This window comes from Brassica oleracea, unplaced genomic scaffold (genome assembly GCF_000695525.1).
Source record: "Brassica oleracea var. oleracea cultivar TO1000 unplaced genomic scaffold, BOL UnpScaffold00787, whole genome shotgun sequence".
Taxonomy (NCBI): domain Eukaryota; kingdom Viridiplantae; phylum Streptophyta; class Magnoliopsida; order Brassicales; family Brassicaceae; genus Brassica; species Brassica oleracea.
The window spans coordinates 14,452-38,075 of NW_013617455.1; the positions used below are offsets into that span (position 1 = coordinate 14,452).

The window sequence follows — 23,624 nt, forward strand, 5'->3', positions numbered from 1 at the left end:
TTCTATTATATGGGGGGTGGATCATGGTATGGGATTGTATATCCAAAATTGAATAGATTATTGCAAATTTTGAGTATAGTGCGAAAAAATGGTTAGACTAAAGGATTATATACTTTCATCAGGAATTTTTGGCAGAAATATTAATATCCACCAAAGTTAATATATGAAAATATTAAGTTGAAATTTGCTTAGAGAGCAGCAGAACTATAAGTACTCTGAAAGAAATTTGGTTTAAACACAAACCAACTTTTTTTTCGGAAACTAAACAGAATTTTAATTTTATTCTCAGGGTTTCAGTTTTATTTTGGTTACACCCATTTTCAAACGGTAAACCCAAGGGATACAAGCGGAGGCTTGCCTTTATTTTATGATTCAAGTTATCAAGTTAATATCATTTTTCGAGTTACCGGATAATTGACATTGAAACGGAACACAATGGAAAGAAAATATATATGTATATATATATATATATATATCATTTGTGTAAGGAGATCTAGTATAAAAACTAATAGAATAAGTCTGAGAAAGGTTGACACAGATAGGTATAATCAAGAATGAACCATGGTTCGTAAATGGAGATCTAAATGAGACTACATGTAATCATGAGAAATAGAAAGGGCCCCTGCGTCATGCGTCCACCTTTATTCATCTAAACAATAAGGTAGAGAATTGTGGCTTGTTGGAATTCCCTAGCCTGAAAAATACACTATCATGGAGCAAGAGGAGGCCAAATCGTAACTATTGATTGGATAGGGGTTTAGGAAAAGGTGAATGGCATAATTTATTTCCTTGCTCTTACATCGAATATTTTGGGATGGCGGTTTGTTTCATAGTTCAATTATAGCAACTTTGGAGGATAGGGTAATAACGAATATAAGACAATTTCAGTATGATAAAAGATAGATTGTGTAAAGGGACTAATGGATACAATGCAAGAGGTTGGACAATACAGGGTGGAGGAGCCGCAGATGCAATAGTAGACAAATTTCAAAACTATCGGCATGAGATTTCAGTCTGGAGAAAGGCAAACCAACCTTATGGGAAAATAAAATATAAAGAATTTTACAAAAGACTTTGGAGGAAGTGCAAAATGATATGAAAAAAATCATATGACGAGGTGCTGGAGGTTACACAAAAATTAATAGAAGCCTATCGAGATGAGGAACTATATTGGGAAAAAGGAAGTTGGAACATGTGGCATACACGAGAGATAGAAACACAAAATTTTATCAATGTTTTGATGAAACAAAAACACATTCAAAACAAGATAATTGGTGTATACAATGAAGAAGGTAACTAGGTTTACTCGGAAACAGAGGTGGAAGGAGTAGTAGTAAATTACTTTATTGCAGAACCATAGCTCAAAAAGATTGTTAAAATAACTCAAAAGATTGTTAAAATAGCAGAATAAATAACATAAATATAATTATTTTATTGATCATAAATAATAGGGTAACAAACAGTTACCTAACCAATAACAGAGTATAAATAAATAACAAAATGAAATTAATCATCTGATATTAATATGGGGATGTGATTTGTAAAAATTAACCAAGAGTAGTTTAGGGTTTAGGGTTTACGATTTTTTCGCCTAGATCGTCACGGCAATGTTGGCCAGGCTCGCAACCTCTGGTGTAAGGATTGGCTTCTTCCTTCTTGCAGAAGATAGGGTGTAATTTACTACAACCGAAACCGTGATCTCCACCTCTAAGGGAATGATAATCTATGTATCTTGCATCTATCTTGGTTGCTGCAAGAGCCAAGAACACTATAAGAGCAAGAGAGAAAATAACTTTGATACTTTTAGACATCCCCATATTATTATTAATTATTTGTTATTTTAATTTTCCAAATAAATTAAATAATAAATATTTTATAAGAGAAACCCCGACTAGGAGATCAATTATTTTGTATTTATATATTTAATTGAATTTGGAATTTGTTCTGTGTGGTTATGACTTATGAGGAAGAGGTTATTGGTGCTTATATAGTAGATAATAGATGCGTTTCAAATAGTTATTTTTAGGAAGATGATTAATTAGTAACCACGTAATTTTAGTAAATGAATAGTTTTAGTATATAGATCACTTGGTTGATGTTTTCTTAAAACTAAGGGATCTAAACATTCTATATATGGCAACAGCATATATAATTAGCTATCCCCGTTCAAGAGTAAAGGTCTAAAAATAAAGGTTTATTTTCTAGAAGGACCCTCAAGATATTTTTTTTTTATTTTGAGTTGAATTTAAATAAAAATGGACAAAAATTTCATAAGACATATAAAGTTCAACTTATTTACCAACCAATCAACTAAAATTTGGATTCAAACCGCTATACCCAAAACTCGACTCAGATCCATTTAACTTTTTATATTTAAAATTACTCTTATTAGTTATACTAGTTGTACAATTGTACAATTGTACTAGCTGTATAGTTGTATAGTTGTACTAGTTGTATAATTGAACATGTTGTACAAAGTTTTTAGTTATATTAATAATAATAGTTGTACAATTATACTTGTTGTACAATTGACAAGAGAAGCGGAGCTTGTACAGTAGCGGAAAAATTTGAACGGGACTTTCAAAGCTGACGTTTCCAAAACCAGACCGCATATTCGTCGTGAGAATATATATTAGCTCGCACAAGGTGCGAGCCCACACCTAGTATAAACTATATTTTTGATATATACCGGATCTCATGTGAGCAAATATAATTTACACTATTAGTTCTCTATTTTTTTTTTTATAATTTTATTCTTTCTATTTTAGTTCAAATTTTAAAAAAGAATTATGTAAAATTAGACATAAATATGTATTTTTATGATATTGGATTTTAAAACAGAAATAAGATTCTAAAATAGGAACGTAAGCTTGCAACGTGTTTTTAAGAGCTTATTTTAGAAACGTTTTGAAAGCGAGATTTTGAAAACTTCCACGAGCTTCCTATTCTGATTAATATTCCAAAGCGAGAAGCGAACGTCAATAATCACATAAAATAATTTAATAATATATTAGGATTTTTGAATTTTAATATTTATAGTTTAGAGAGCGACGACTAACCAGGTAAACGAAAATAATATTTTAGCAGAATTTGGTTGTCATATTTGTTCTAGATCCAGTTTTTTAAAAAAACTTGTTTCACTTTGTTTTATTTATAGGCAAGAGAAGGGAAGGAAGCTACAACTATTATAATATAATTACTAGAGTTTGGTAGGCGTATATATTAGTTTTTATTTTTGATAAATTGTTTAATGACATTTCTAAATATAATAAATTATTTGGATATTTTTTAGGTTCTTAAAACCTCAGAACCCAATCCACCCTGACCTGGGAGGACCTGACTCAAACCCCAGCCCAAAATTTATAATACCCGAATGGAGTTTAATTTCAAGACCTAAAACCCCGATATTTAAAAGAACCAATCCAAATTCGAACTGGTAGCAGAAAGGAATAGAGCAATTTCATTCAAACATGTGGAATTATTATGGTTAATATGTAAAATAAATTATGTCAAATTATTATGATAAATAAATTTAATGAAATAGTTAAGAAGAGCTAAAAAAGAATTTACAGATATAATAAGACAATTAAAAGTTGGTAAATTCTTTTTTGTACTTCTGTAATAAATGATGTCGAATTACTTGGAAAATACAAGAAATAAAATGGTTATAATTAGGTATGGGCATAAAATTTGTAACCCAAAATCTGAACCGAACACAAACCAAAAAACCCGATCTGTACCCGGTCCGAAATGTAAAAATACCCGAATGGGTCTTGTAGGGTGTTACAAAACATATCCGAACCCGAAGTGTTATTAACCGAACCCGAATGGGTAACCCGAAAAACCCGAAATAATATCTGAAGAAACCGATCCGAATGTCAAAATTAGTATACAATATAAATATATGAAACATAAATATGTACTTCGACTATTTAATTTCATATTTATTTTGATATGATATCTATAAATAAGTATTTAAAGGTTGCTTTCCTGCTTCCAACATATCAAAAAATCCCTTTGCTTATGTGTTGGGTTATTCCCCTGTATAATGATCATTTACAATATGCTCAGTACCTACACCATAATCTACATTCATTCTTGGTTCTTCTAACCTGTCCACAGTCTGAGGTTCGCTAGTACTGCCATATTCATAACTAGAAGTTTCTCCATTGAGATACCAAACCTTGTAATTCCGTGTAAACCCATTAAAATATAAATTAGTCCAAACATCACATTCCTTTAAACTCCTATTATTTTTTACAGGAAGAGCAGTGACATCTTAACTAATGTTATGAATTCGCTAATACCTTTTGCGTATTCTTCCGTAAGTAAGTTGATGTTTGGATCCATATGAGGTTTATTCATCCACGAACAAAAATAATTTGGAGAAGACATGATTTCTTTTTTTCAGTTTTATAGTGAATGAAGAGAGAATGAAGAGTGAATGAAGAGAGAATGAGAGGAGCTCGTATTTATAAAAGAAAGCTGCCGACACTTCCGACGGATATTTTACGACTTCCCGACAGTTATATTAAATGTCGTCGGAAATCCGTCGGAAAATTTGGCAAATAAAACGGCTATAAAACGGTCAAAAAGTTTCGTCGAAATTTTTTGGAGTGTCCATCGAAAATTCGTCAGAATTCCAATAATTCAAAATATTAGCAACGGTCAAAAATTTTCGTCAGAAATTCATCGATAATTTCCAACGAATTACCGAAAAATGTCAAAAATGTGACCTGATTAAAATGGTCGCATAACAGCTATATATTTCCCTCGTTATTCCGTTGGTATTTCATCGGGCTTTCCGACAAAAATAGTTACATCAAAATTTCGTAGGAATATTCCGATGAAATTCCGACAAATATCAAACTAGGCAACTCGTCGGATTTTTGTAGGAAATCCCTCAGAATAATCCGACGAAAATATTTTCCATCGAAACTTCCGTATGAATTCACCTAGTTTTTTTTGTAGTGTATGCTCCCTATTTTGGTTAGTTTAGGGGATTGGTGTTCGCTGTGGAGGGCCTCTCCTTGATTCTCTGTGGATATGAGCGATATGGTTTCTAAACGAAGCAGCTGGCTTGTTCTTCAGTTCTTCTCTTGCGAGGAGGTGAGCAGGTTTTGTTCTGTAGGTCACTTGGCTATGTTCATGAATGTTAGCGTGTAAGAGCTGGTGGTCTTCCTTGACATTTTTCCCTAGTGAATTTTCAAGTTCTTTGGTCCTAGTACCTTAGGTTTAGTGATGGCCTTGTTCCTGCAAGGTTCGGTTGGATAGTAGCTGCTGGAGTTCATGTAGATTTGACCTTGATTTTGTCTCTTGCTGTTGATGTTTCTAGTTTGGCTTGGTGATGTTCCTTTCGGGATTGGGACCGTTCGGCAGTTTTTTCTTAATTCGGCTTCAGTGCTACCATATTCTATGGGAAGGTGGTGAGTAATTATCGGTTCATTGCTCCAAGCTCTAGTTCTATTGTCTTTCTACATATCAGTCTAGTGTTTTAAAATTTCTTGGTTGGTTTGGTTACTACCAAGTCTCTCTTTTTGGGCTATTTTCTCCAGGGATTTCTTCATGTTCCTTCCGGTTTATGTATTTCACTTTGTACTTTTCAAATGAATGAAATGAAATTTAGAGTTAATAAAAATGATTATATACATTAATTTATGTTTGTATTGAAATTATATATTTACATACAGTTTAAAAAATATATTATTTTATTATTCTATTTAATTATATAATATTTTATTTTGGTCTAAATCAAGATTGATAAAATTTATTAGTTTATCATATTTACTAAGTTATGGTTTATAGACTTTATACTGTATATATGTTGTTAATTTGCAAGAGATTTTTGTATTGAAGCTTTAGGATTTTTTAATATTAAACTGTCTTTTAGAAATTGTGATTTCTTTTTTTTTCCTCAAAAGATCATTCTATTAAGGCATACTAGCCAATATAACCAAGTGCATACAAGCATTACCCACACTACAACATGGTACTAAGGACAAGTAGTATCCAAAAAAACTAAACAAGGACCACCAACAAGTACTAACCAAAAAATCGCAACCTGTAAAGGAACAGGGTACATACTCATATCAGATTTAACCTTTGTCATCCAAAAGAACATCAGCTAACCATCTAGGAGCACCTATGGCTACATAGGATTGACCCCACTGAACTTGCTGGGCACTTTTGGCTATGGAAAAGGCACATCTGTTAGAGCTTCGTGACTCCACTTTGCTTTTCCAACCACTGAATCTATTCAAAATCATATTAAGAGTGTGAAACTCCGAAGTGAAGGATGGCCAAGCTCTTGGCCGTTCAATCACTTTGAGTAACGTAGCATCTTTCCCAGCTATTATGACATTATCTAATCGATGAGCAGCAAGGGATTCAAGGGTCCAGCATAGAGCAATCATCTTTGCCTCTTGTAAATCCAACACATTCGCAAAAGATCTTGTACTATGCAGAAGAGGTTTACCCCTGTAACCTCTAACAATCCAAGCCGCTCCCAACAATTTCTTCCGCTTGGACCACGAGAATCCATAGTTACATTTCTTTCAGTTTCTAGCGGGTTTGCTCCAGGTTCTTCTATGAGATAGTTCTGGCTCCATGTTACACTTTTCTCCTTCTCTGTCTAATTTTTGCGCTTCAAACCAAACCGCAGCTTCAACATAAGCTTTGTCAACAATCTCCACAGCCCTAAACTCAGAGCCTTCAAACAGTAATTTGTTTCTATTCTTCCAAAGGAACCACAGAATCCAAGGGTAACAATTTGTAGATTTCGCTTCTGAAGAGTACCCTTCAATTAGAGCTGTGGACTCAGCCCTCCAAACTGTACCGGAGTTAGCTCTAATCGCTGCCGCCATCAACTTTTGTTCTTTTGGTCTTTTAGTTTCCAACTGAGACGCAGACTTATTCGATGTGTAATCAAACACAATTCCTTTGCCCTTCTAAGAGGTCTTGATACATCAAATATCACCTTGACCCTCACATAATCCTGGCATTGCGCTTTGGAAGAATCAAACGCAACTTCTACTATATCTCCTAAGGCTTCAATCGCCAGCTCATTGTAGTAGATCACCGGGATATTAGGGATACGAACCCAAATTGGAACGTATTGTAGAGAATCAGGAGAGGGATTTTCAGACCATCTATCAATCGCTATGGGCCATTCATTGTGAGTATGAACCCCTTTTTCTAAGACATCTATTAGATCATGTTCATGATCAAAGATGAACTGAAATCTTTCCTTCGACAGAGCTATTCCTCTGACTCTTCCATACTTTTGCCATTTGTGAGGCATCTCTAAGATGAGTCTTGCCATCTTCTGACAATCTGGATTGAGTAGCCGACCAATTAAGCTTCTACTGTTTCTTTCCGTTGATCTGTACTCCGGCATAACAAAAGGGGTATCTTCATCATCTTCAAGCGCATGGCCATGAGGGCCTTGTCCATCGCTGACGACATCTTCGCGAGACTAAGCTTTATATCCTTTTCAAGTTTATTGTGTGTTAACATGGCTTACAAGACTTTCTCAATCTTTTACATACCAGTATATAGAACTGAAGTTTGAAAAAAAAAAACAAAGAACTAAAGTAGGCGTGACATTCAGGTACCTGTTAGAATTTGGCTTGGGATTTTGGATTTTTCATTTTCAGTATCATATTCATAAGTTTTATTCAGATATTTTTATTTTTTGGACTAGAGTCAGTTTGGTATCTTTTGGGTTCGGATCAGGTTATATCTGATTCTAAAATCCCCTAAGAACACATGTCCTCATCTCTCAGTCATAGCAGGTATAACAAACTTTTGGTGTACGGCTTTTGTCTTACTGAAAGAACGCATTCATCCAATTGACAAGATGTACAATGCTTTTCTTTGGAAAGGGACGTTAGAAGGGAAATATGAAGCGAGAGAGTAGCATGGGAAAAGGTCACGCAACCGAAGTAGAATGGTGGTCTAGGCCTCAGAAACCTTGTGCTATGGAACATGACTTGTACGAATAAGCCACTTTAGCTCCTCATGTTTACACAAGAGTCAGTTTGGGTTTCTTGGATTCAAGACAATGTTATCAAAGATGAAAGCTTTTGGTCTCTTAAACCCCGTCAAAACCATACCTGGATCTTTAAACAAATCCTTGCAGAGAGACAAACTGCCATACAATGGCTTCAAATTGATCCGGGAAATGGAAACAATGTCAGCTTCTGGAATGATCCTTGGACTTGGACCAGGTTTGGAAAACTGACATCCTTCATAGGACAAAATGGGCCTCGCCAAACTGGCATCCCACTGTCTTCGTCAGTTGCGGACGTTTGGAGAGATGGAGGAACTCCTCATTTACCTAACACAATCACCCTCAACAATTCTCCTAGCACACCGCACTGGATTGTGAATGGCCGTGCCCATAGATCCTTTGTTAGCTCTGTCATTTACCCCTCTCTTATGAAACCAGCTCCTTTAGTGCCATATGGTACTCTCTCATCTAGATTAAGAAAATTATTCCTAAACATTAAACCCTTGCCTGATTAATGCTTCTTAACAGATGTCCGACTAGAGAGTAGAGACCGGTTGCTATATTGCCACTTTTGCCACCCTTTCATATTTTATTTAATGCAAGAATAGTTAAAAAAAAAAAGATATATCATATGTGTATTTGATAGACTATTATTTCACTAAGATTTCATCTTAGTGTCATGGACTCATGGTACTCTCTCATCCAGATTAAGAAAGGTATCCCTAAACATATTGCCACTTTTGCTACCCTTTCATATTTTATTTAATGCAATAATAGTTCAAAAAAAGATATATCATATATGTATTTGATCGCAAAAATACAACGTGATAAATATGGGAAAATGAATTCAAAAACACGAGACTTCTTTATTTATTTTATTAATATTTGTCATACAACAAAACACAAAATAAGAAGATACGATGAAATATTCAAGAAGCCCATTGGAAACAGTTAGGTTGACCTCCATCACGTCTATCTCTACATGGTGCTGGTTCATAGATGCTCCAAATACATTCGCTGCAAACTCCAACTTTGCTTCTCGGATTATCATCTCTATCAGCTCTAAAAATATCAAATGTTGCTGTGTTGCCAGGCCAAGCAAAACTACAAGTGTATACTGTTGTTTTACGAAGATTAACACGAAATCTAAAATCAAAGCTATCTCCGGGTCCGAGTGAAATCACTCCCTTATCTTCCTCTTTGTTTGTACAGTGCACAATTAATGTTGCACGTGTTACAAGTTTATTTATAATCACAACATGTTTTGCAGAGAAAGGTAAAAGCCCCGCAGAAGCAAATGACATCGTCACAAGAATCAATAGAATTGGGAATAACATGAAAAGAAAGCTATGATTCTTTGAGAAAGCCATAGTATTTTTTATTTTCTTGTGTTATAATAATTGATGGGGAGTAAGTAGTATTTATACATGACATGATTTTATTATAAGCCGTTTTATTTTGAGAGAAATAACTTTAAGAATTATTTTGGTATACCATTATAGGATCGTGTATACATTAATTTCAGTTGTAACGTATTTACAAATAAATATGTATAACAGAAATATCTCAACTATTAAATACTTGCCTTGTTAAGAAAATCCTTACTTTACCGTTTCAGTTAGTATTTAGTACTCCCTCTGTTCCTTATAGATCCATTTTTTAGAAAAAAAAATTATTTTAAAAAGATACATTTTTTACATTTTCAAGGCATTAATTAATGAAAAAATGTACTTTTCAAAAAATACAATTGTGTTTAATAAAATTTCATTGGTTAAAAGTTATTGAAAATAGCTAATTAAGGAAAACAATGTATTGGAAAATACAATTTTAAATGTTTTCTTAATAAATGTGAAAAAACTATAACATGGATCTTTTAGGAACGGAGGGAGTAATTGACTATTGAGGATGGCATGATTTGTTATATAATAATTATTTTGATATTTTTGATAGATTTAAACCTCAAGTTCATTGAAGGTTTTTAAAATATCAAAAAGCATATTAAAATTTCGACTATACCTCTTATAAATATATTACATAATTTTTATTTTCTATTAATCGTTAAAGCAATAGGTTTATAACTGGCGGTTTGTTTAGAAATTTGCATTAAAAGCTGGGTAAAAAATTGTTTGGCATCACAGCATTATTTTACTACTAGATCATCTCTTATTTTATTTTATTTTATTTTATTTATTGATCCATTTCTGATATATATTGTAGCATTAAATCATTTACTATGAAAAACCTTTTTAGAAGAAACTCATTACTACTCAGATTTCCAACTTAGGAAACATAAAAAAAATACATTTCATGAAAACAAATACAGTATTTAACTTTTCAACGTCAGTTGTCGATAGAATTATTTCTTTTCTGCCAAAAATTTATTTGATTTTGACAAATTTATTAATTAAGTTCTGAAAAGAGTTTTTCGCAAGTTTTTTTTTGTTTTTGTTACAGATTTATTTAATTCTGACAAAATTAAATTATAACAGCTTTGTTTATTTTAGTCATATATTACTTAATTTGACAGATTTAACAAACTATCGCAAATTTCTCATATTTTAGCATAAAATTTACTTAATTATACCATACTTATATATTTTCTACATATTAATTCATTATTTCCCTATATTTAATTAATTTTGATATATTTTATTTTTCACATATTTGTTTCTTTTCCCACAAATTTGTTTGATAAACTTAATTAGTATGTGCTGATTTGTTTTATTTTAATTACATATTTACTTTAACAGATTGACCTAACTATGGCAAAACTGAACCAACCCATATTGATTAACTTTTAAACCCAAAACCAACAAAACCTTGTAGAATGAACTGGAACCAAAAAAATTAAATCAACAAAAGAAAAAGCTATTCTAGAATTATATGCTGACTGTGGAATCCCCTTAGTCTATTGGTTTTACTAAGAGTTCATTAATGTTTCTACACCAGGAGGTCTGGGGTTTAAACCCCAGAAAACGCAAATTATGCAGATTATGATGAAAAAAAGTTACAAGAGGTCTTCAGCATGGTGCAAGGCGTATCATCGAACATGGATCTTATAGGGCGGCTCGGAGTGATGCAGTCAGACGTGCATTCTCATATGATGGTAGAATTGTCGGCTGTATAATCGTCTATGTAATATTTTTCATCGTTGTAATAGCATAATTAATCAGACGTTAAAAAAAATCATATGCTAACTTTTTCAAGATATTCCGATAATAAACATAGCCCCAACTTCTCCTCTTCCCCTCTTCGAGAAAAAGAAAATAATTAAAATTCACCAAATACTAAAAATCCTCAGGCAGAAAGAACTAAGAGGAATTTCCCAAGATATATGTGTTTTATTTTGTTTTTACAAAAGAGCCCCTGAATAAAAACGACAAAAAAATTTTTATTGAAGGGTAAATATATCTTTATACCCATAGGGTTAACTAACACTATATTTTGGGTTTAGAGTTAAAAGGTACGGTTTTAAAGTGGGATTTAAAATGTTTTTGAAATTATTTTAAAAATTTTACTTTTAAAATTTTTAAAATAATTTCAAAAACATTTTCGAAATTCAAAAAAAAAAATACGAAAAAAAATTAAAAAAAATATTAAAAAGTTTGAATTTGAAAACATATAATTCAAAATTATAAAAAAAATTATTTCATTTTACTATTTTTATATCTATAAAACAAAGTGTAAAGGTGTCTTCTGGAAGATTTCTCCACATATGGAAGATCATCAATTTGCATGGATATTATTCTATATTTGGAAGACAAGAAATAACAAAGTCTTTACCAATATAGACATGGACCCTATGGATACTCTTAAATTGGCAGAAACATAATCTCTACTCTGAGCGGAGGCGCAAACTACAATTATACAAAGGGCCACTCGAAACAAGGATGTTGAGGTTACAACCTTACCCTCGATACCGGGTAAATGGTGTTTCATGGATGGATCTAGTAAAGACCAGGATAAACACTCGGAACAAGGTTGGTATACCACCTTATAGGGTTTTGATGGTTAAATGGAAGCAAGAAATACCGGAGATAGCATTTCACCCCTTCGCTCAGAAGTAGAAGCACTTATATGGGCAATGAAATGCATGAGGAATTTACATTAGTTTCAAGTCTTATTTGCAATGAATTGTTTTCAATTATTGAAGATAGTTTCAGAACCAGAAGAAATGTCAGCATTTGCAAGTTGTTTGGAAGATATCAAGATCCTGAAAGGGAGTTTTCACAACTTCGAGTTCATTCATATACTAAGAAAGATGAATTCAAGGGCGGATAATCTCGCACGCAGTGCAAAAAAGCAGCCATTTTTTACCATCCATATGGATAAAGAAGTACCGGTTTGGTTCGCAGAGTTTTCATGACTCTATTTAGCTTGATGACAAAAGAAAAGATATATTATTGATTAAATGCTAGGTAGAAGACTATACACACAAAATAAGAGTTACCTATTTGAAGATTCTACTCATTTTCCTATTAGTATGTCCATTCCACAACATTCACAATGAGACAAATTCACACATGATAATTTGTAGATTTTTTTTAGAGTACCTTCATTTTAAAGGAAAAAATCTCTTCAAATAAGAGACTAGAAGTAATGTTTTTCCGATGGTGGTTCTCAAAAACTTTTTCTAATTTGCATATTAGTCTTTAATATTATAAGTAAATAAAAATACTGTTTGAAAGATACTAAATGAGATGATTATAATAATAAATAGTAAAATATAACATAAATTGTCAATAAAATATTTTTATTTAAATATTGATCGGAAAAATACGATAAGTATTATAACATAATGTAAATCAATTATTTCTTTGATTATGAAACATATATAATTATATGTATTAAATGAAAAGTAAATTATCTTTTGAAGAAGTGAATTTTATAGTGCACTGTTCACTTTTTAAGAATTTAAAGAAATGAAAATCTGTTGGAGTGTAAAAAACTTTGAAAATGAAAATATAAGAAAATGTGTTGGAAATGCTTTAAACACACAACCATATAGGATGTAAGAGAAACTTTATTGGAGAAGTTCTCGCTTGGGTGTACAAGAGCAACATTATCGGCAATAAACTGTGTGGGTTTCTAAAAAAATAAAAATAAATTATTTTAGCTGGATTAATGTGTTTCATTTTTCTTTAATTTTTTTAGTGTTTAGCTAATTGACATTTGTCCGGTCAGCTTATAAACCTGTCAACATCGTTTCTCCTGCAAGGACCACTTCTCTCTCTCTCTCTTCCGGAAATGTATTTTCTTTCTTATTTTTCTCTTTGTTGTATGAGTTTAATATCTATAACTTCTCTAAAAACCTACCGTTAAAGTTGCTCTGTGAGCAATAAAGTATCTTAAAGTACATATGTTTGGACAGAATTTTCAACTCTACCGAAAATGTTTGAGAACTCTACCGAAAATTATCTTAAAGTACATATGTTTGGACAGAATTTTCTAATGTTTGATATCCACCTAATTAATTATGATTATTTGTTATCTTCTATGTGTTAGATAAGGCAACTCCTCCAATGGAGGTGCTCGAAGTGGATTTTAACTGGGGAAATGAAACTACATAAATTTTATAATAAAATGTGTTTGCCATTTAACGCGTGTATTGTAGACTAACTATAATTGAAATAGCGACTCAAACTCTTATGTTTTACAATTCGTTTTGTTCATACTGCTATCACTTTTAGATATGTATAACCATACTCGATATTATATGCACACACATAAACGACACGATCACGTGTTTATTGAATTTCATTAGTCCCTTATTTCATGTTCTTAGTGAGCCCGAAGCTGATTTTCGACCACTTCGAGTCTTCGATTATCCCCTCTAACCTTCAGCGAGACTTTTCCGCCTTGAGATCTCGGTGATGGTGGCCAGTGACCGGACGAAACCGCCATGTCTTTATGAGGCATGAGACTCTCTAAAGCCTCCACTGTTAACTTTAGAACGATCAGAAACTTCAAGCTGGTGTGTCCAGCTACATAGTCTTTCATCCATACTGGTGCTCTCTTTGATCTTCCAACAGGTCCACGTGTAGGTGCTCCTTCATTAACTCCTTCCCCATTTCCTGCAACTTCTTCTACTGCTGGAAATGTATCAGTAGCTTCATATCTTGGCCCATTCTCTTCTTCTGTTTCGTGTTCATTCTCCATGGTTCCATCTACTTCCTTCTCTTCTACTATTTCTTCCCAAAATAGTCCACTGTCTTGTTTGCTTTCTTCCCAGTCCCATCCTTTAGTTTCATCAAACTTCACATCCTTGCTGATGACAATCTTCTCAGTGTCTGGATTGTAGAGCCGATAAGCTTTTGATTCTTTGCTCACTCCCATCAGTACACACTTCACGCTTTTCTCATCAAGCTTGGTTCTCTTTTCGTACGACACTAGAGCAAAGGCAATGCATCCAAACGTTCTGATGTGAGCGACTGAGGGCTTGTGATTGCTCCACCTTTCTTCCGGAGTAACATCACCAAGTGCTGTAGCTGGACTTCTGTTCAGAATGTACACCGCATACTGAGCTGCTTCAGGCCATAACTTCCTTGGAACTGACATTCCCATGAGCATACATCTTGTCATGTGTTCCCATTCTGTTGTGGAGTGTAGGCAGCCGTGAGTTGTCTCTTTATACCGTTCTTCTTGCAGTACTCTTGGAAGGCAGTTGAGTTGTACTCTCCTCCACGGTCAGTTCTGAGGCACACAAGTGACTGACCAAGCTCCCTTTCCACTAGAACCTTGAACTTTTTGAATGTTTGTAGAGCCTCCGACTTTTCTGAAAGCAAGTAAGTCCAGCACTTTCTACTAAAGTCATCAATAAAGTTGATGATGTACCTCTTTTAGCTGGTCGAGATCAGTGTGATTGGACCGCAGATATCACTATGAACTAGCTCAAGACCTCGACTTGACTTCCATATCCCCTTCTTTGGAATGATCTCTTTGATTTGTTTCCCTTTCATACAGACTTCACAGATTTCAACCTCCGTATGATCAAGGTTTGAAAGCCCCGTGACCATCTTCTTCTCTTCCAGAGCCTTGATACCTCTGTGATTCAAGTGTCCAAGTCTCATGTGCCATAGATCACCTTCTTTTTCGTCTGTTACTTGCAGGTATCTGTCTCCATTGGCTTCCTTCTGCTTCTTGACAACCGCAAGAACCGCAAACATTCTGTTTTTACTCATTCTTGTCTGCATGATCATTCTCTTTTGCTGTTTGTGCCATATCTCACACAACCCATCATCAATGACTAGCCTTAGCCCCTTTTCTTGTAGCTGACCAACGCTCAGTAGGTTACTCTTCAAGCCAGGCACGAAGTACACCGATGTGATCAGCTGAACTGACCCATTGATCTGCAACCTGATGCTTCCCCTTCCTTTGACCATCATTCTTCTATCATCTCCAAGCTTCACGTTTTGGCTGAAAGACTTATCAAGATCTACGAACCAATCTCTTTCACCACACATGTGGTTGCTGCAACCAGAGTCCAGAAACCAAACTTCTTCATCTTCTTTCTTGATCTCTTCAACGTGTGCCATAAGTAATATGTCCTCCTCTAGCTCCACAAAGTTTGTACTCTTCTCCCATTCTGGACATTCAAACTTGAATTGCCCCATCTTGTGGCATTTGTAACACTCTACTGTCTCTTTATTGAAACTAGAGCTTCCTCTTCCTATCCCTTGGTATCCACCTCTTCCACGGGATGGTGATCCTCCTCTGCCTCTTCCTCCTTCTGGTCTCCATCGACCCTCTATCTTCAGAGCCTGTTCATCACCTCCATGTCTGATCAGTTTCTGCTCATGTACCATCAGAGAGCTCTGTAGTCCATCCACCGAGAGATCCTTGATGTCGTTGGACTCTTCTATAGCGCACACAACGTATGTGAACTTCTCAACTAGAGTCCTCAAGATCTTCTCTACAACCTTGGAGTCACTCATCTCTTCTCCAAGATTTCTCATGTCGTTCACCACCACCATTACTCTTGAGAAGTATTCACTGATGGTTTCTCCTTCCTTAATCTCAAGCACTTCAAAGTTCCTTCTCAACCGCTGCAGTTGAGCGCTTTGAACCCTCTTGTTTCCTTGGTATTTGCTCTTCATAGACTCCCATAGATCCTTAGATGTCTCCTTCTTCATGATTGTCTTGAGGATCGTTTTATCTATCGATGCAAATAGATAATTTTTCACCCTTGAGAGTAAGCTCTGCGAGCTCCGTTCTCTGTACTCTGGTCAGGATCACACTCCGTTCTGGTCTCGTGATCCCTGTTTCGATCAGATCCCACCATTCCCTTGACCGCAGCAGGTTCTCCATCAGCATCGCCCAATACTCGTAATCACCGTCGAACTTTAGAATACTCAGCAATGAATCTCTCTCACTCATTTTGTTTTGTGTCTCACCAGGCTCGTATCAAGCTCTGATACCACTTGTTAACTTTAGAACGATCAGATACTTCAAGAACAAGTGTAATCTAAAAGTGTACTTTATTCATTGAAGAAGAAACAACTTAAATAGACCAAAGGTCTTACAACGAGCAAACGTAACTGACTCCGAAAATAACTTCAACAAAATCAAAACAAACTCAATGTCCTATTCTTCAGGACTTATTCAAACAAGACTCAGATGTTACTTCCTTCAAACACGACTCAGATGTTACTTCCAACACACGTCATCTAATGACGCTTTATTCAATGTTACTTCAAACACGACTCAGATGTTACTTCCAGCACACGTCATCTAATGACGTTTTATTCAACATCCACAACGGCAGGCATCTTTGGACGGTCTTTAGGGTTAGGGCTCACACATTGTAAGGCGAGAAGAGCTGTATCCTTATCCGCCTTGACCGAGTATTGACCGGCGAGCCTCTGGTCCATAACGCATCGGAGACGACGGCTGCTCGTTAGGTAAGGCTTTGCCCAGTCGATGATGTTTTGCTGGTTTTTTGGCCATGACTTATCTGTTGCTCTTCTTCCCGTTAGGAGCTCGAGTAACACGACTCCGTAACTGTACACGTCACTCTTTGTCGTTAAATTCCCTGAGAATCCATGCATTTCAGAATTTATCAAATGAAATATTCCAAAAAAATTGAATGCCTACTCGTTCAAATTTTGACACGTTCAGGATTGTGATTTATTCATTTGTTCATGTTCTGTTTAAGACTCTCAATGATTTTACTTAATTTAATTAATATGCTTAAACAAGAGTTGAGCAAAAAATATGTTACCTGTTGAAACATTTTCAGGAGCAGCATAACCATAAGTGCCCATGACTCGAGTTGTGACATGAGATTTGGATCCTTCTGGTCCCATTGTAGCCAAACCAAAATCTGATAGCTTCGCCGTAAAATCCTGATTAAAAATTATAATCACATAAAACTAATATTTTGTGAATATATATATATATATATATATATATATATATATATATATATATATATTAAAAATATGAGCTAAAATAAAATAATAGCTGAAAGTGTATCGAATCTCCTATATATTAATCCTGAAGCATTACAACATGTTTTTGTAGCCACGTGTCATCACGAAGATGATTTTTAAAATTCTTAGAAATATAAGTTGGTCCATATAAACATATACTATGTTTTTTATTAAACTAACTATCACATTAATTAGTAGTGTACAAAAAAATATTTTTCCTTTTCTTATATAAATGCTACGAAATTACCTAATATGACTAACATATATATGACAATTAATGATTATGAATAATACATATTTGATAACAATTTTTGTATCCTCACTCTTTTTTGTTTAATTTTATATTATTAAAAAAATTAAACAATTACATTGAGCATAAAATAAAATAAAATATATATTTTCTCTTATATGTTATATTTTAAATTTTTTAAAACGACTATAAATTACTAAAAATGGTAAAAGTCCCACATTGAAAATTTTGTGATCAATGGTTTAATTTTTTTTTTGTTCAAGCAAGATACAAATGATCACATATCGTAGGGATGGACGTTCGAATACACGTTCAGATTCATATCAAGTATTTAGGATTTTCAGGTATTTTAGTATAAAGGTGTAGAAACCGTTTGGGTATTTTTACACTTCGGTTCGGGTGGGTATTTTATGTTAGGGTTCGGATATTTTTGGTCTGGTTCGAATATTTAAATTTTGAATAAAAAATAAATAAATGATTCATTGTTTAAGTTTTTTTGTATTTAAAAGTACTTTTAACTTAACTGGTATTCTAATTTTTAAAAGATTAAACTATTAATAGGTTTGGAGATAAAACTTTAAAAATTGAAAGACACTAATTTAGTTTTTGTTTTGAAATTATAGATGAAAATTTTGTTAATGCAAGAAACAAGAGTTTGATATGTATTTTAAGTGAGTAGCAAATGATATTGTCCATAATTATATGTATATTATCTAATTTTCAGCAATGTGCATCATTAATATAAATATTTTGAATAAAATGAGAGAAGCAAATTAGAAATATAGGGTTAAGTATACTTATGTTTATCTTCGGATATCCATTCAGGTTTGGATATTACCCATTCGGGTTCGGATATTACCCGTTTGGGTTCAAATACCCAATCACTCAAAATTCAATAATCATTCAGTTATTTTGCTACTTGGGTTCAAATTTTTGGATTGGATTCAGATACGTGTTCGGGTATCGGATAAAATGTCCAGCCTAATAAATCGTACGAATATGAAGTCTCATTAATAGATATTCATATTATATAGAAAGATATATTAATATCATTTGATATAAATTATATACTATATAAAAATATGTTAACTTCAAAATTTGCAGTGAAAAATTATTTAGATCTTAATATTTTAATTTTAAAATTTGTATTGAAAAATTTCACATTAAATTTTTTGTGATTAACGGCTTACATTTTTGTTACCTCAAATATACAAATGTTAAAAAATCATATCCGTAGGGAATGTCAATAGAAACATTTATATTAAAATATACTATGTATCTATGTCAATATCACTAAAGTTTAATTTATGCCATATAAAGTAAACAAAAATATTTTTTTATTTATTTACCCAAAAACATGATTGTAAACTAACAAAATGTATTGATTTTAATTTATGTGCTTACTCTAATGTATATACCTTTACGCATACAAATTATTTTTTAAATAGGTGGTTTCTAATATCTTTTTTGATCCTAACAATCCCAGAAACACACTTCTTCAAATCGAAGTCATTTTTAATATTGGAATCACTATATATATTATTTCATTCAATTTAGATAATTTAGTCTTGATTTTCATTCTTTAAAAGCTTTTAATGAAATATCATGACAAGATTTCATTCACCTTCTTTAAGGTTTGTTCGAAGAATGAGAGATTTGATTATTCGTCTAATATTTGTTTCTCCCTAATACCATATCTAGCTATTATAATTGTAAGAATGATAGATTTGAACTATTTGTTATAAGTTTTCTAGTTTATCATTTAATAAATCAAACATTTCTTAGTTTATACATAGTTTACATATGCTAGAATGGTAAAATATTATATTTTTTTTATCTGTATATTCTTAAGTAACTAAACCTCAAAAGCATAGGCTAATAAAATAAGTAATTTGTTTTATTGTTCTATAGTTAGATGATTTTTAGACCGAAGTGGTGAATATAGACAAGACAGACATTTATATTTTGAGTCTGCACTTATATTCTATAACAGCTTGATATATTAGATTTGAACACTAACCTGTTAATAGAGTTTGCCGGTGATTTTTTTCAAAATTTTGATTCTTAGATGTGTATCTAGAGTGGAACTAATTTTTACAGATGTCCATTTTTTTAATTGACATTTATGTAACTCACCGAATTCATAGAAGAAGTTAAAAAAAGAACTAAATTCATATCAATGAAATAGAGACGAGAACGGAAGCACAATTTTATAGAGGTAGAAAATAAAATTACTTATGGAGAGTTAATAGTAAACAAATCGAGAGCAAAAAACTCAATCCCCTTTTGTATTATATAATTGATGTTGCCTATTTGGTTTTGGTGATTTGTATGAGCCGCAAAACTTAATTTTCTTTTGTGCATATGAAATCTTAAAAATAATTAAAAAGAACTGTAATACGTTAACACTTTTACAACGATGATACATTTAAGAGACCAACATTTTTATTCGTCATTTTACAATTGATAAAGATTGTAGTGTTGCAAAATGTTAAAACTATTTAATGAACAAACATTATTATAAAAACTCATCCCGCGCATGCGCGCGGATTATCATCCAGTCGAACAGTATATTAGGAGTCTTGAAATCGCGGTAGATTATTGGACTCTCTAAATCATGCAAAAAAGCCAAACCCTTAGCAGCGGCGACAGCGATTTTAAATCGAGTCACCCTGTTCATATTAATAGAATTAAATCTATCCCCTATATATTATTTGTGAAACATTACAACTTTTTTTTGTAGCCACGTGTCATCACTAGGATGATTCTTAGAATTATTAGAGAAATATGTTGGTCCATCTAATTATATAACAATTTTTTTATTAAACTAACAATAAATTCATTATTAATGACATTTATTATTTCCTTAAATAAAGATTACGGAATTACCGAATGAGGCTAAAGTATATATGACAATTAATGATTTTGAATAATAAAGATCTGATAAAAAATAATGTATCTTCTATCAAATTTGTTTAATTTTAAACTATTAAAATTATTTAAAAAAATCAAAATAACCATACTATAAAAATTTAGATTTTTCTGTATATGTTATATTTTGAATTTTTAAAAACGACTATAAATTACTAAAACTGTTAAAAGTCTCACATTCAAATTTTGCGATACATGGTTTAAAATTTTTGTTATGACAAAATACAAATGATTACAAAATCATATAAATAAAAGTCTAATTTAATTAATTATTAAGATTTAAAATATATATGTGTATATATCATTCTAAATTAAACTGTAAACCATATTGAATAAATAAATATTTTAATTTCAACATTTACTTTGAATATTTTTTTTTGATAAAAGTTTTGAACTAACATTGATAATTTTTTTTAAAAATTATAAATTACCAAAATTATTAATCCCACAATGAAAATTTTGTTATCAGTAATTTAAAGTTTTTGCTATTAAAGATACACGTGATCAAAAAAACATATGAGTAGAAAGCATCATTTAATTGACATTAATATTAAAAATATACTACGTATGTTAATATCATTTAAATTTAATTACATATCCTATCAAAATTTTTTTTAATTTTTTTGGATTAATAAAATTGATTTTTATGTTCGCACCAATTTAATTATATATCACTACAAGAAAACACAGTTTTAGCAAGGAAATTTAACGAGGAAAACTATTCCTCGTGAAATTACGATGACTTAACGATGAAATTGCGAGGACATAAAGTTTTCTCGTAATGGCCTTGTAAAATACCGAGTAACTCTTTTCCTCGTAGAATCGTCGTAAGTTGACGTGGTTTTTCCGAGAAAAATGTGTTTCGTCGCAAATTCGTCGTAATTTTAGCATGATTCTTACGAGGAAAGAACGAGAAATCCACCAACTTAACACGTTTTTTTGCCACCAACCTAATTTTTCGTCGTAAATTCCTAGCAAAATTCAACTACCAGATTCGAAAATTTTCTATATATATGGAGGTTTGAACATAATTTTAAGCACACCAACAAGAAAAAAAACGTGAAAAAAATGTCGGGCTTGGGAAATATTTTCGAGTTGCGGAGGTGGATGTATATGCATAGAGATGCTAACGGGAGAGTGACGAAAGAATATCTTGCTGGGTTGGAGCGTTTTATGCATCAAGCAGATTCTACACCGCTCGCCCAAGAAAGCGGTAAAATATTCTGTCCTTGTAGGAAATGTAACAATTCAAAGTTGGCAAATCGTGAAAATGTTTGGAAGCATTTAGTAAATAGAGGTTTCACGCCAAATTATTATATCTGGTTTCAACATGGAGAAGGTTATAGTTATGATCAGAATGAAGCTAGTAGTAGTAATAGCAACTTTCAAGAAGAACCGGTTGATCATCAATTGCATAATGCACATAGTTACCATCAGGAGGATCAGCCGATGGTAGATTATGATAGGGTTCATGATATGGTAACTGATGCATTCGTAGCTCATGATGATGAAGATGAAGAACCTAACATAGATTCAAAAAAGTTTTATGAAATGTTAGATGCGGCAAATCAACCACTTTACAGTGGTTGTAGAGAAGGTCTCTCTAAATTGTCATTGGCTGCTAGAATGATGAATATTAAAACTGATCACAATCTACCTGAAAGTTGCATGAACGAATGGGCAGATTTATTTAAAGAGTATTTGCCGGAAGACAATGAGTCTGCTGATTCTTATTATGAGATTCAGAAACTGGTTTATAGTCTTGGGTTGCCTTCGGAGATGATAGATGTTTGCATCGACAACTGCATGATCTACTGGGGAGATGATGAGAAGTTGGAAGAATGTCGATTCTGCAAGAAACCACGATTCAAGCCGCAAGGAAGGGGACGTAATAGGGTACCGTACCAAAGGATGTGGTACCTACCAATTACAGATAGATTGAAAAGATTGTACCAATCGGAGCAGACTGCTGGAAAGATGAGGTGGCATGCCGAGCATACTCAGACGGATGGTGAGATGACTCATCCATCAGATGCAAGAGCCTGGAAAAATTTTAACAAAGTACATCCGAATTTCGCTAGCAATAGCCGGAATGTGTACCTCGGATTATGCACAGATGGATTTAGTCCATTTGGAATGTCAGGGAGACAATATTCATTGTGGCCTGTCTTTCTTACGCCATACAACCTGCCACCGGAGATGTGCATGCAACGGGAGTTTTTATTCTTGACCATATTAATACCCGGTCCGAAGCATCCAAAAAGGTCACTTGATGTTTTCCTACAACCACTGATAAAAGAGTTGAAAGATTTGTGGTCAACAGGGGTGAGGACGTATGACTGCTCAACGAAGAAGAATTTTACGATGCGAGCTATGCTTTTGTGGACCATAAGTGACTTTCCTGCCTATGGGATGTTGTCTGGATGGACTACACATGGGAGATTAGCTTGTCCATATTGTAATGGAACGACAGATGCATTTCAACTGAAGAATGGTAGAAAGACAAGTTGGTTCGATTGTCACCGTCGATTTCTTCCAGTTGGCCATCCGTACCGAAGAAACAAGAATTTGTTTAGGCACAAAAAGGTTGTGAGAGACACTCCTCCTCCATATCTAACTGGAGAACAAATTGAAGCGCAAATCGACTACTACGGAGCTAACGAAACAGTTCGCTGGGGTGGTAATTGGCATGTCCCTCGTAATATGCCTGATTCTTACGGTGTTCATCACAACTGGCACAAGAAGAGTATATTTTGGGAGTTACCATATTGGAAGGATCTCCTTCTGCGCCACAACCTTGATGTGATGCATATAGAGAAGAATTTCTTTGAGAACATCATGAATACAATATTGAATGTCCCAGGGAAGACAAAAGACAACATAAAATCGAGGTTGGACTTGCCGGATATTTGCTCAAGAAGCGAGTTACATATTAAAAGCAATGGGCAAGTTCCCGTTCCGATATTCAAATTGTCTTCAGAAAAAAATCGGTGTTGTTCAA

At 33.3% G+C, this 23,624-nt stretch overlaps 2 protein-coding genes and 1 pseudogene across 2 annotated transcripts; all 3 read right to left on the minus strand.

Moving 5' to 3' along the window:
- Nucleotides 1–1,412: 1,412 nt before the first annotated feature.
- LOC106320059 (protein RALF-like 9) lies at nucleotides 1,413–1,888 on the minus strand. Its single transcript, XM_013758425.1, has one exon. It carries the CDS (start codon nucleotides 1,815–1,817, stop codon nucleotides 1,563–1,565), a length of 255 nt encoding a protein of 84 aa, XP_013613879.1. The 5' UTR covers nucleotides 1,818–1,888; the 3' UTR covers nucleotides 1,413–1,562.
- A 7,052-nt stretch (nucleotides 1,889–8,940) lies between these two features.
- On the minus strand, nucleotides 8,941–9,381 carry LOC106320062. Its single transcript, XM_013758426.1, has one exon. It carries the CDS (start codon nucleotides 9,379–9,381, stop codon nucleotides 8,941–8,943), a length of 441 nt encoding a protein of 146 aa, XP_013613880.1.
- Nucleotides 9,382–13,784: 4,403 nt separating this feature from the next.
- The window catches only part of LOC106320056, a 14,307-nt pseudogene continuing 4,467 nt past the window's right edge, over nucleotides 13,785–23,624 (minus strand).

Coding starts and splice junctions, on each gene's coding strand:
- LOC106320062 (XM_013758426.1), bottom strand. CDS start 9,381: ATGGCTTTCTCAAAGAATCATAGCTTTCTTTTCATGTTATTCCCAATT.
- LOC106320059 (XM_013758425.1), bottom strand. CDS start 1,817: ATGGGGATGTCTAAAAGTATCAAAGTTATTTTCTCTCTTGCTCTTATA.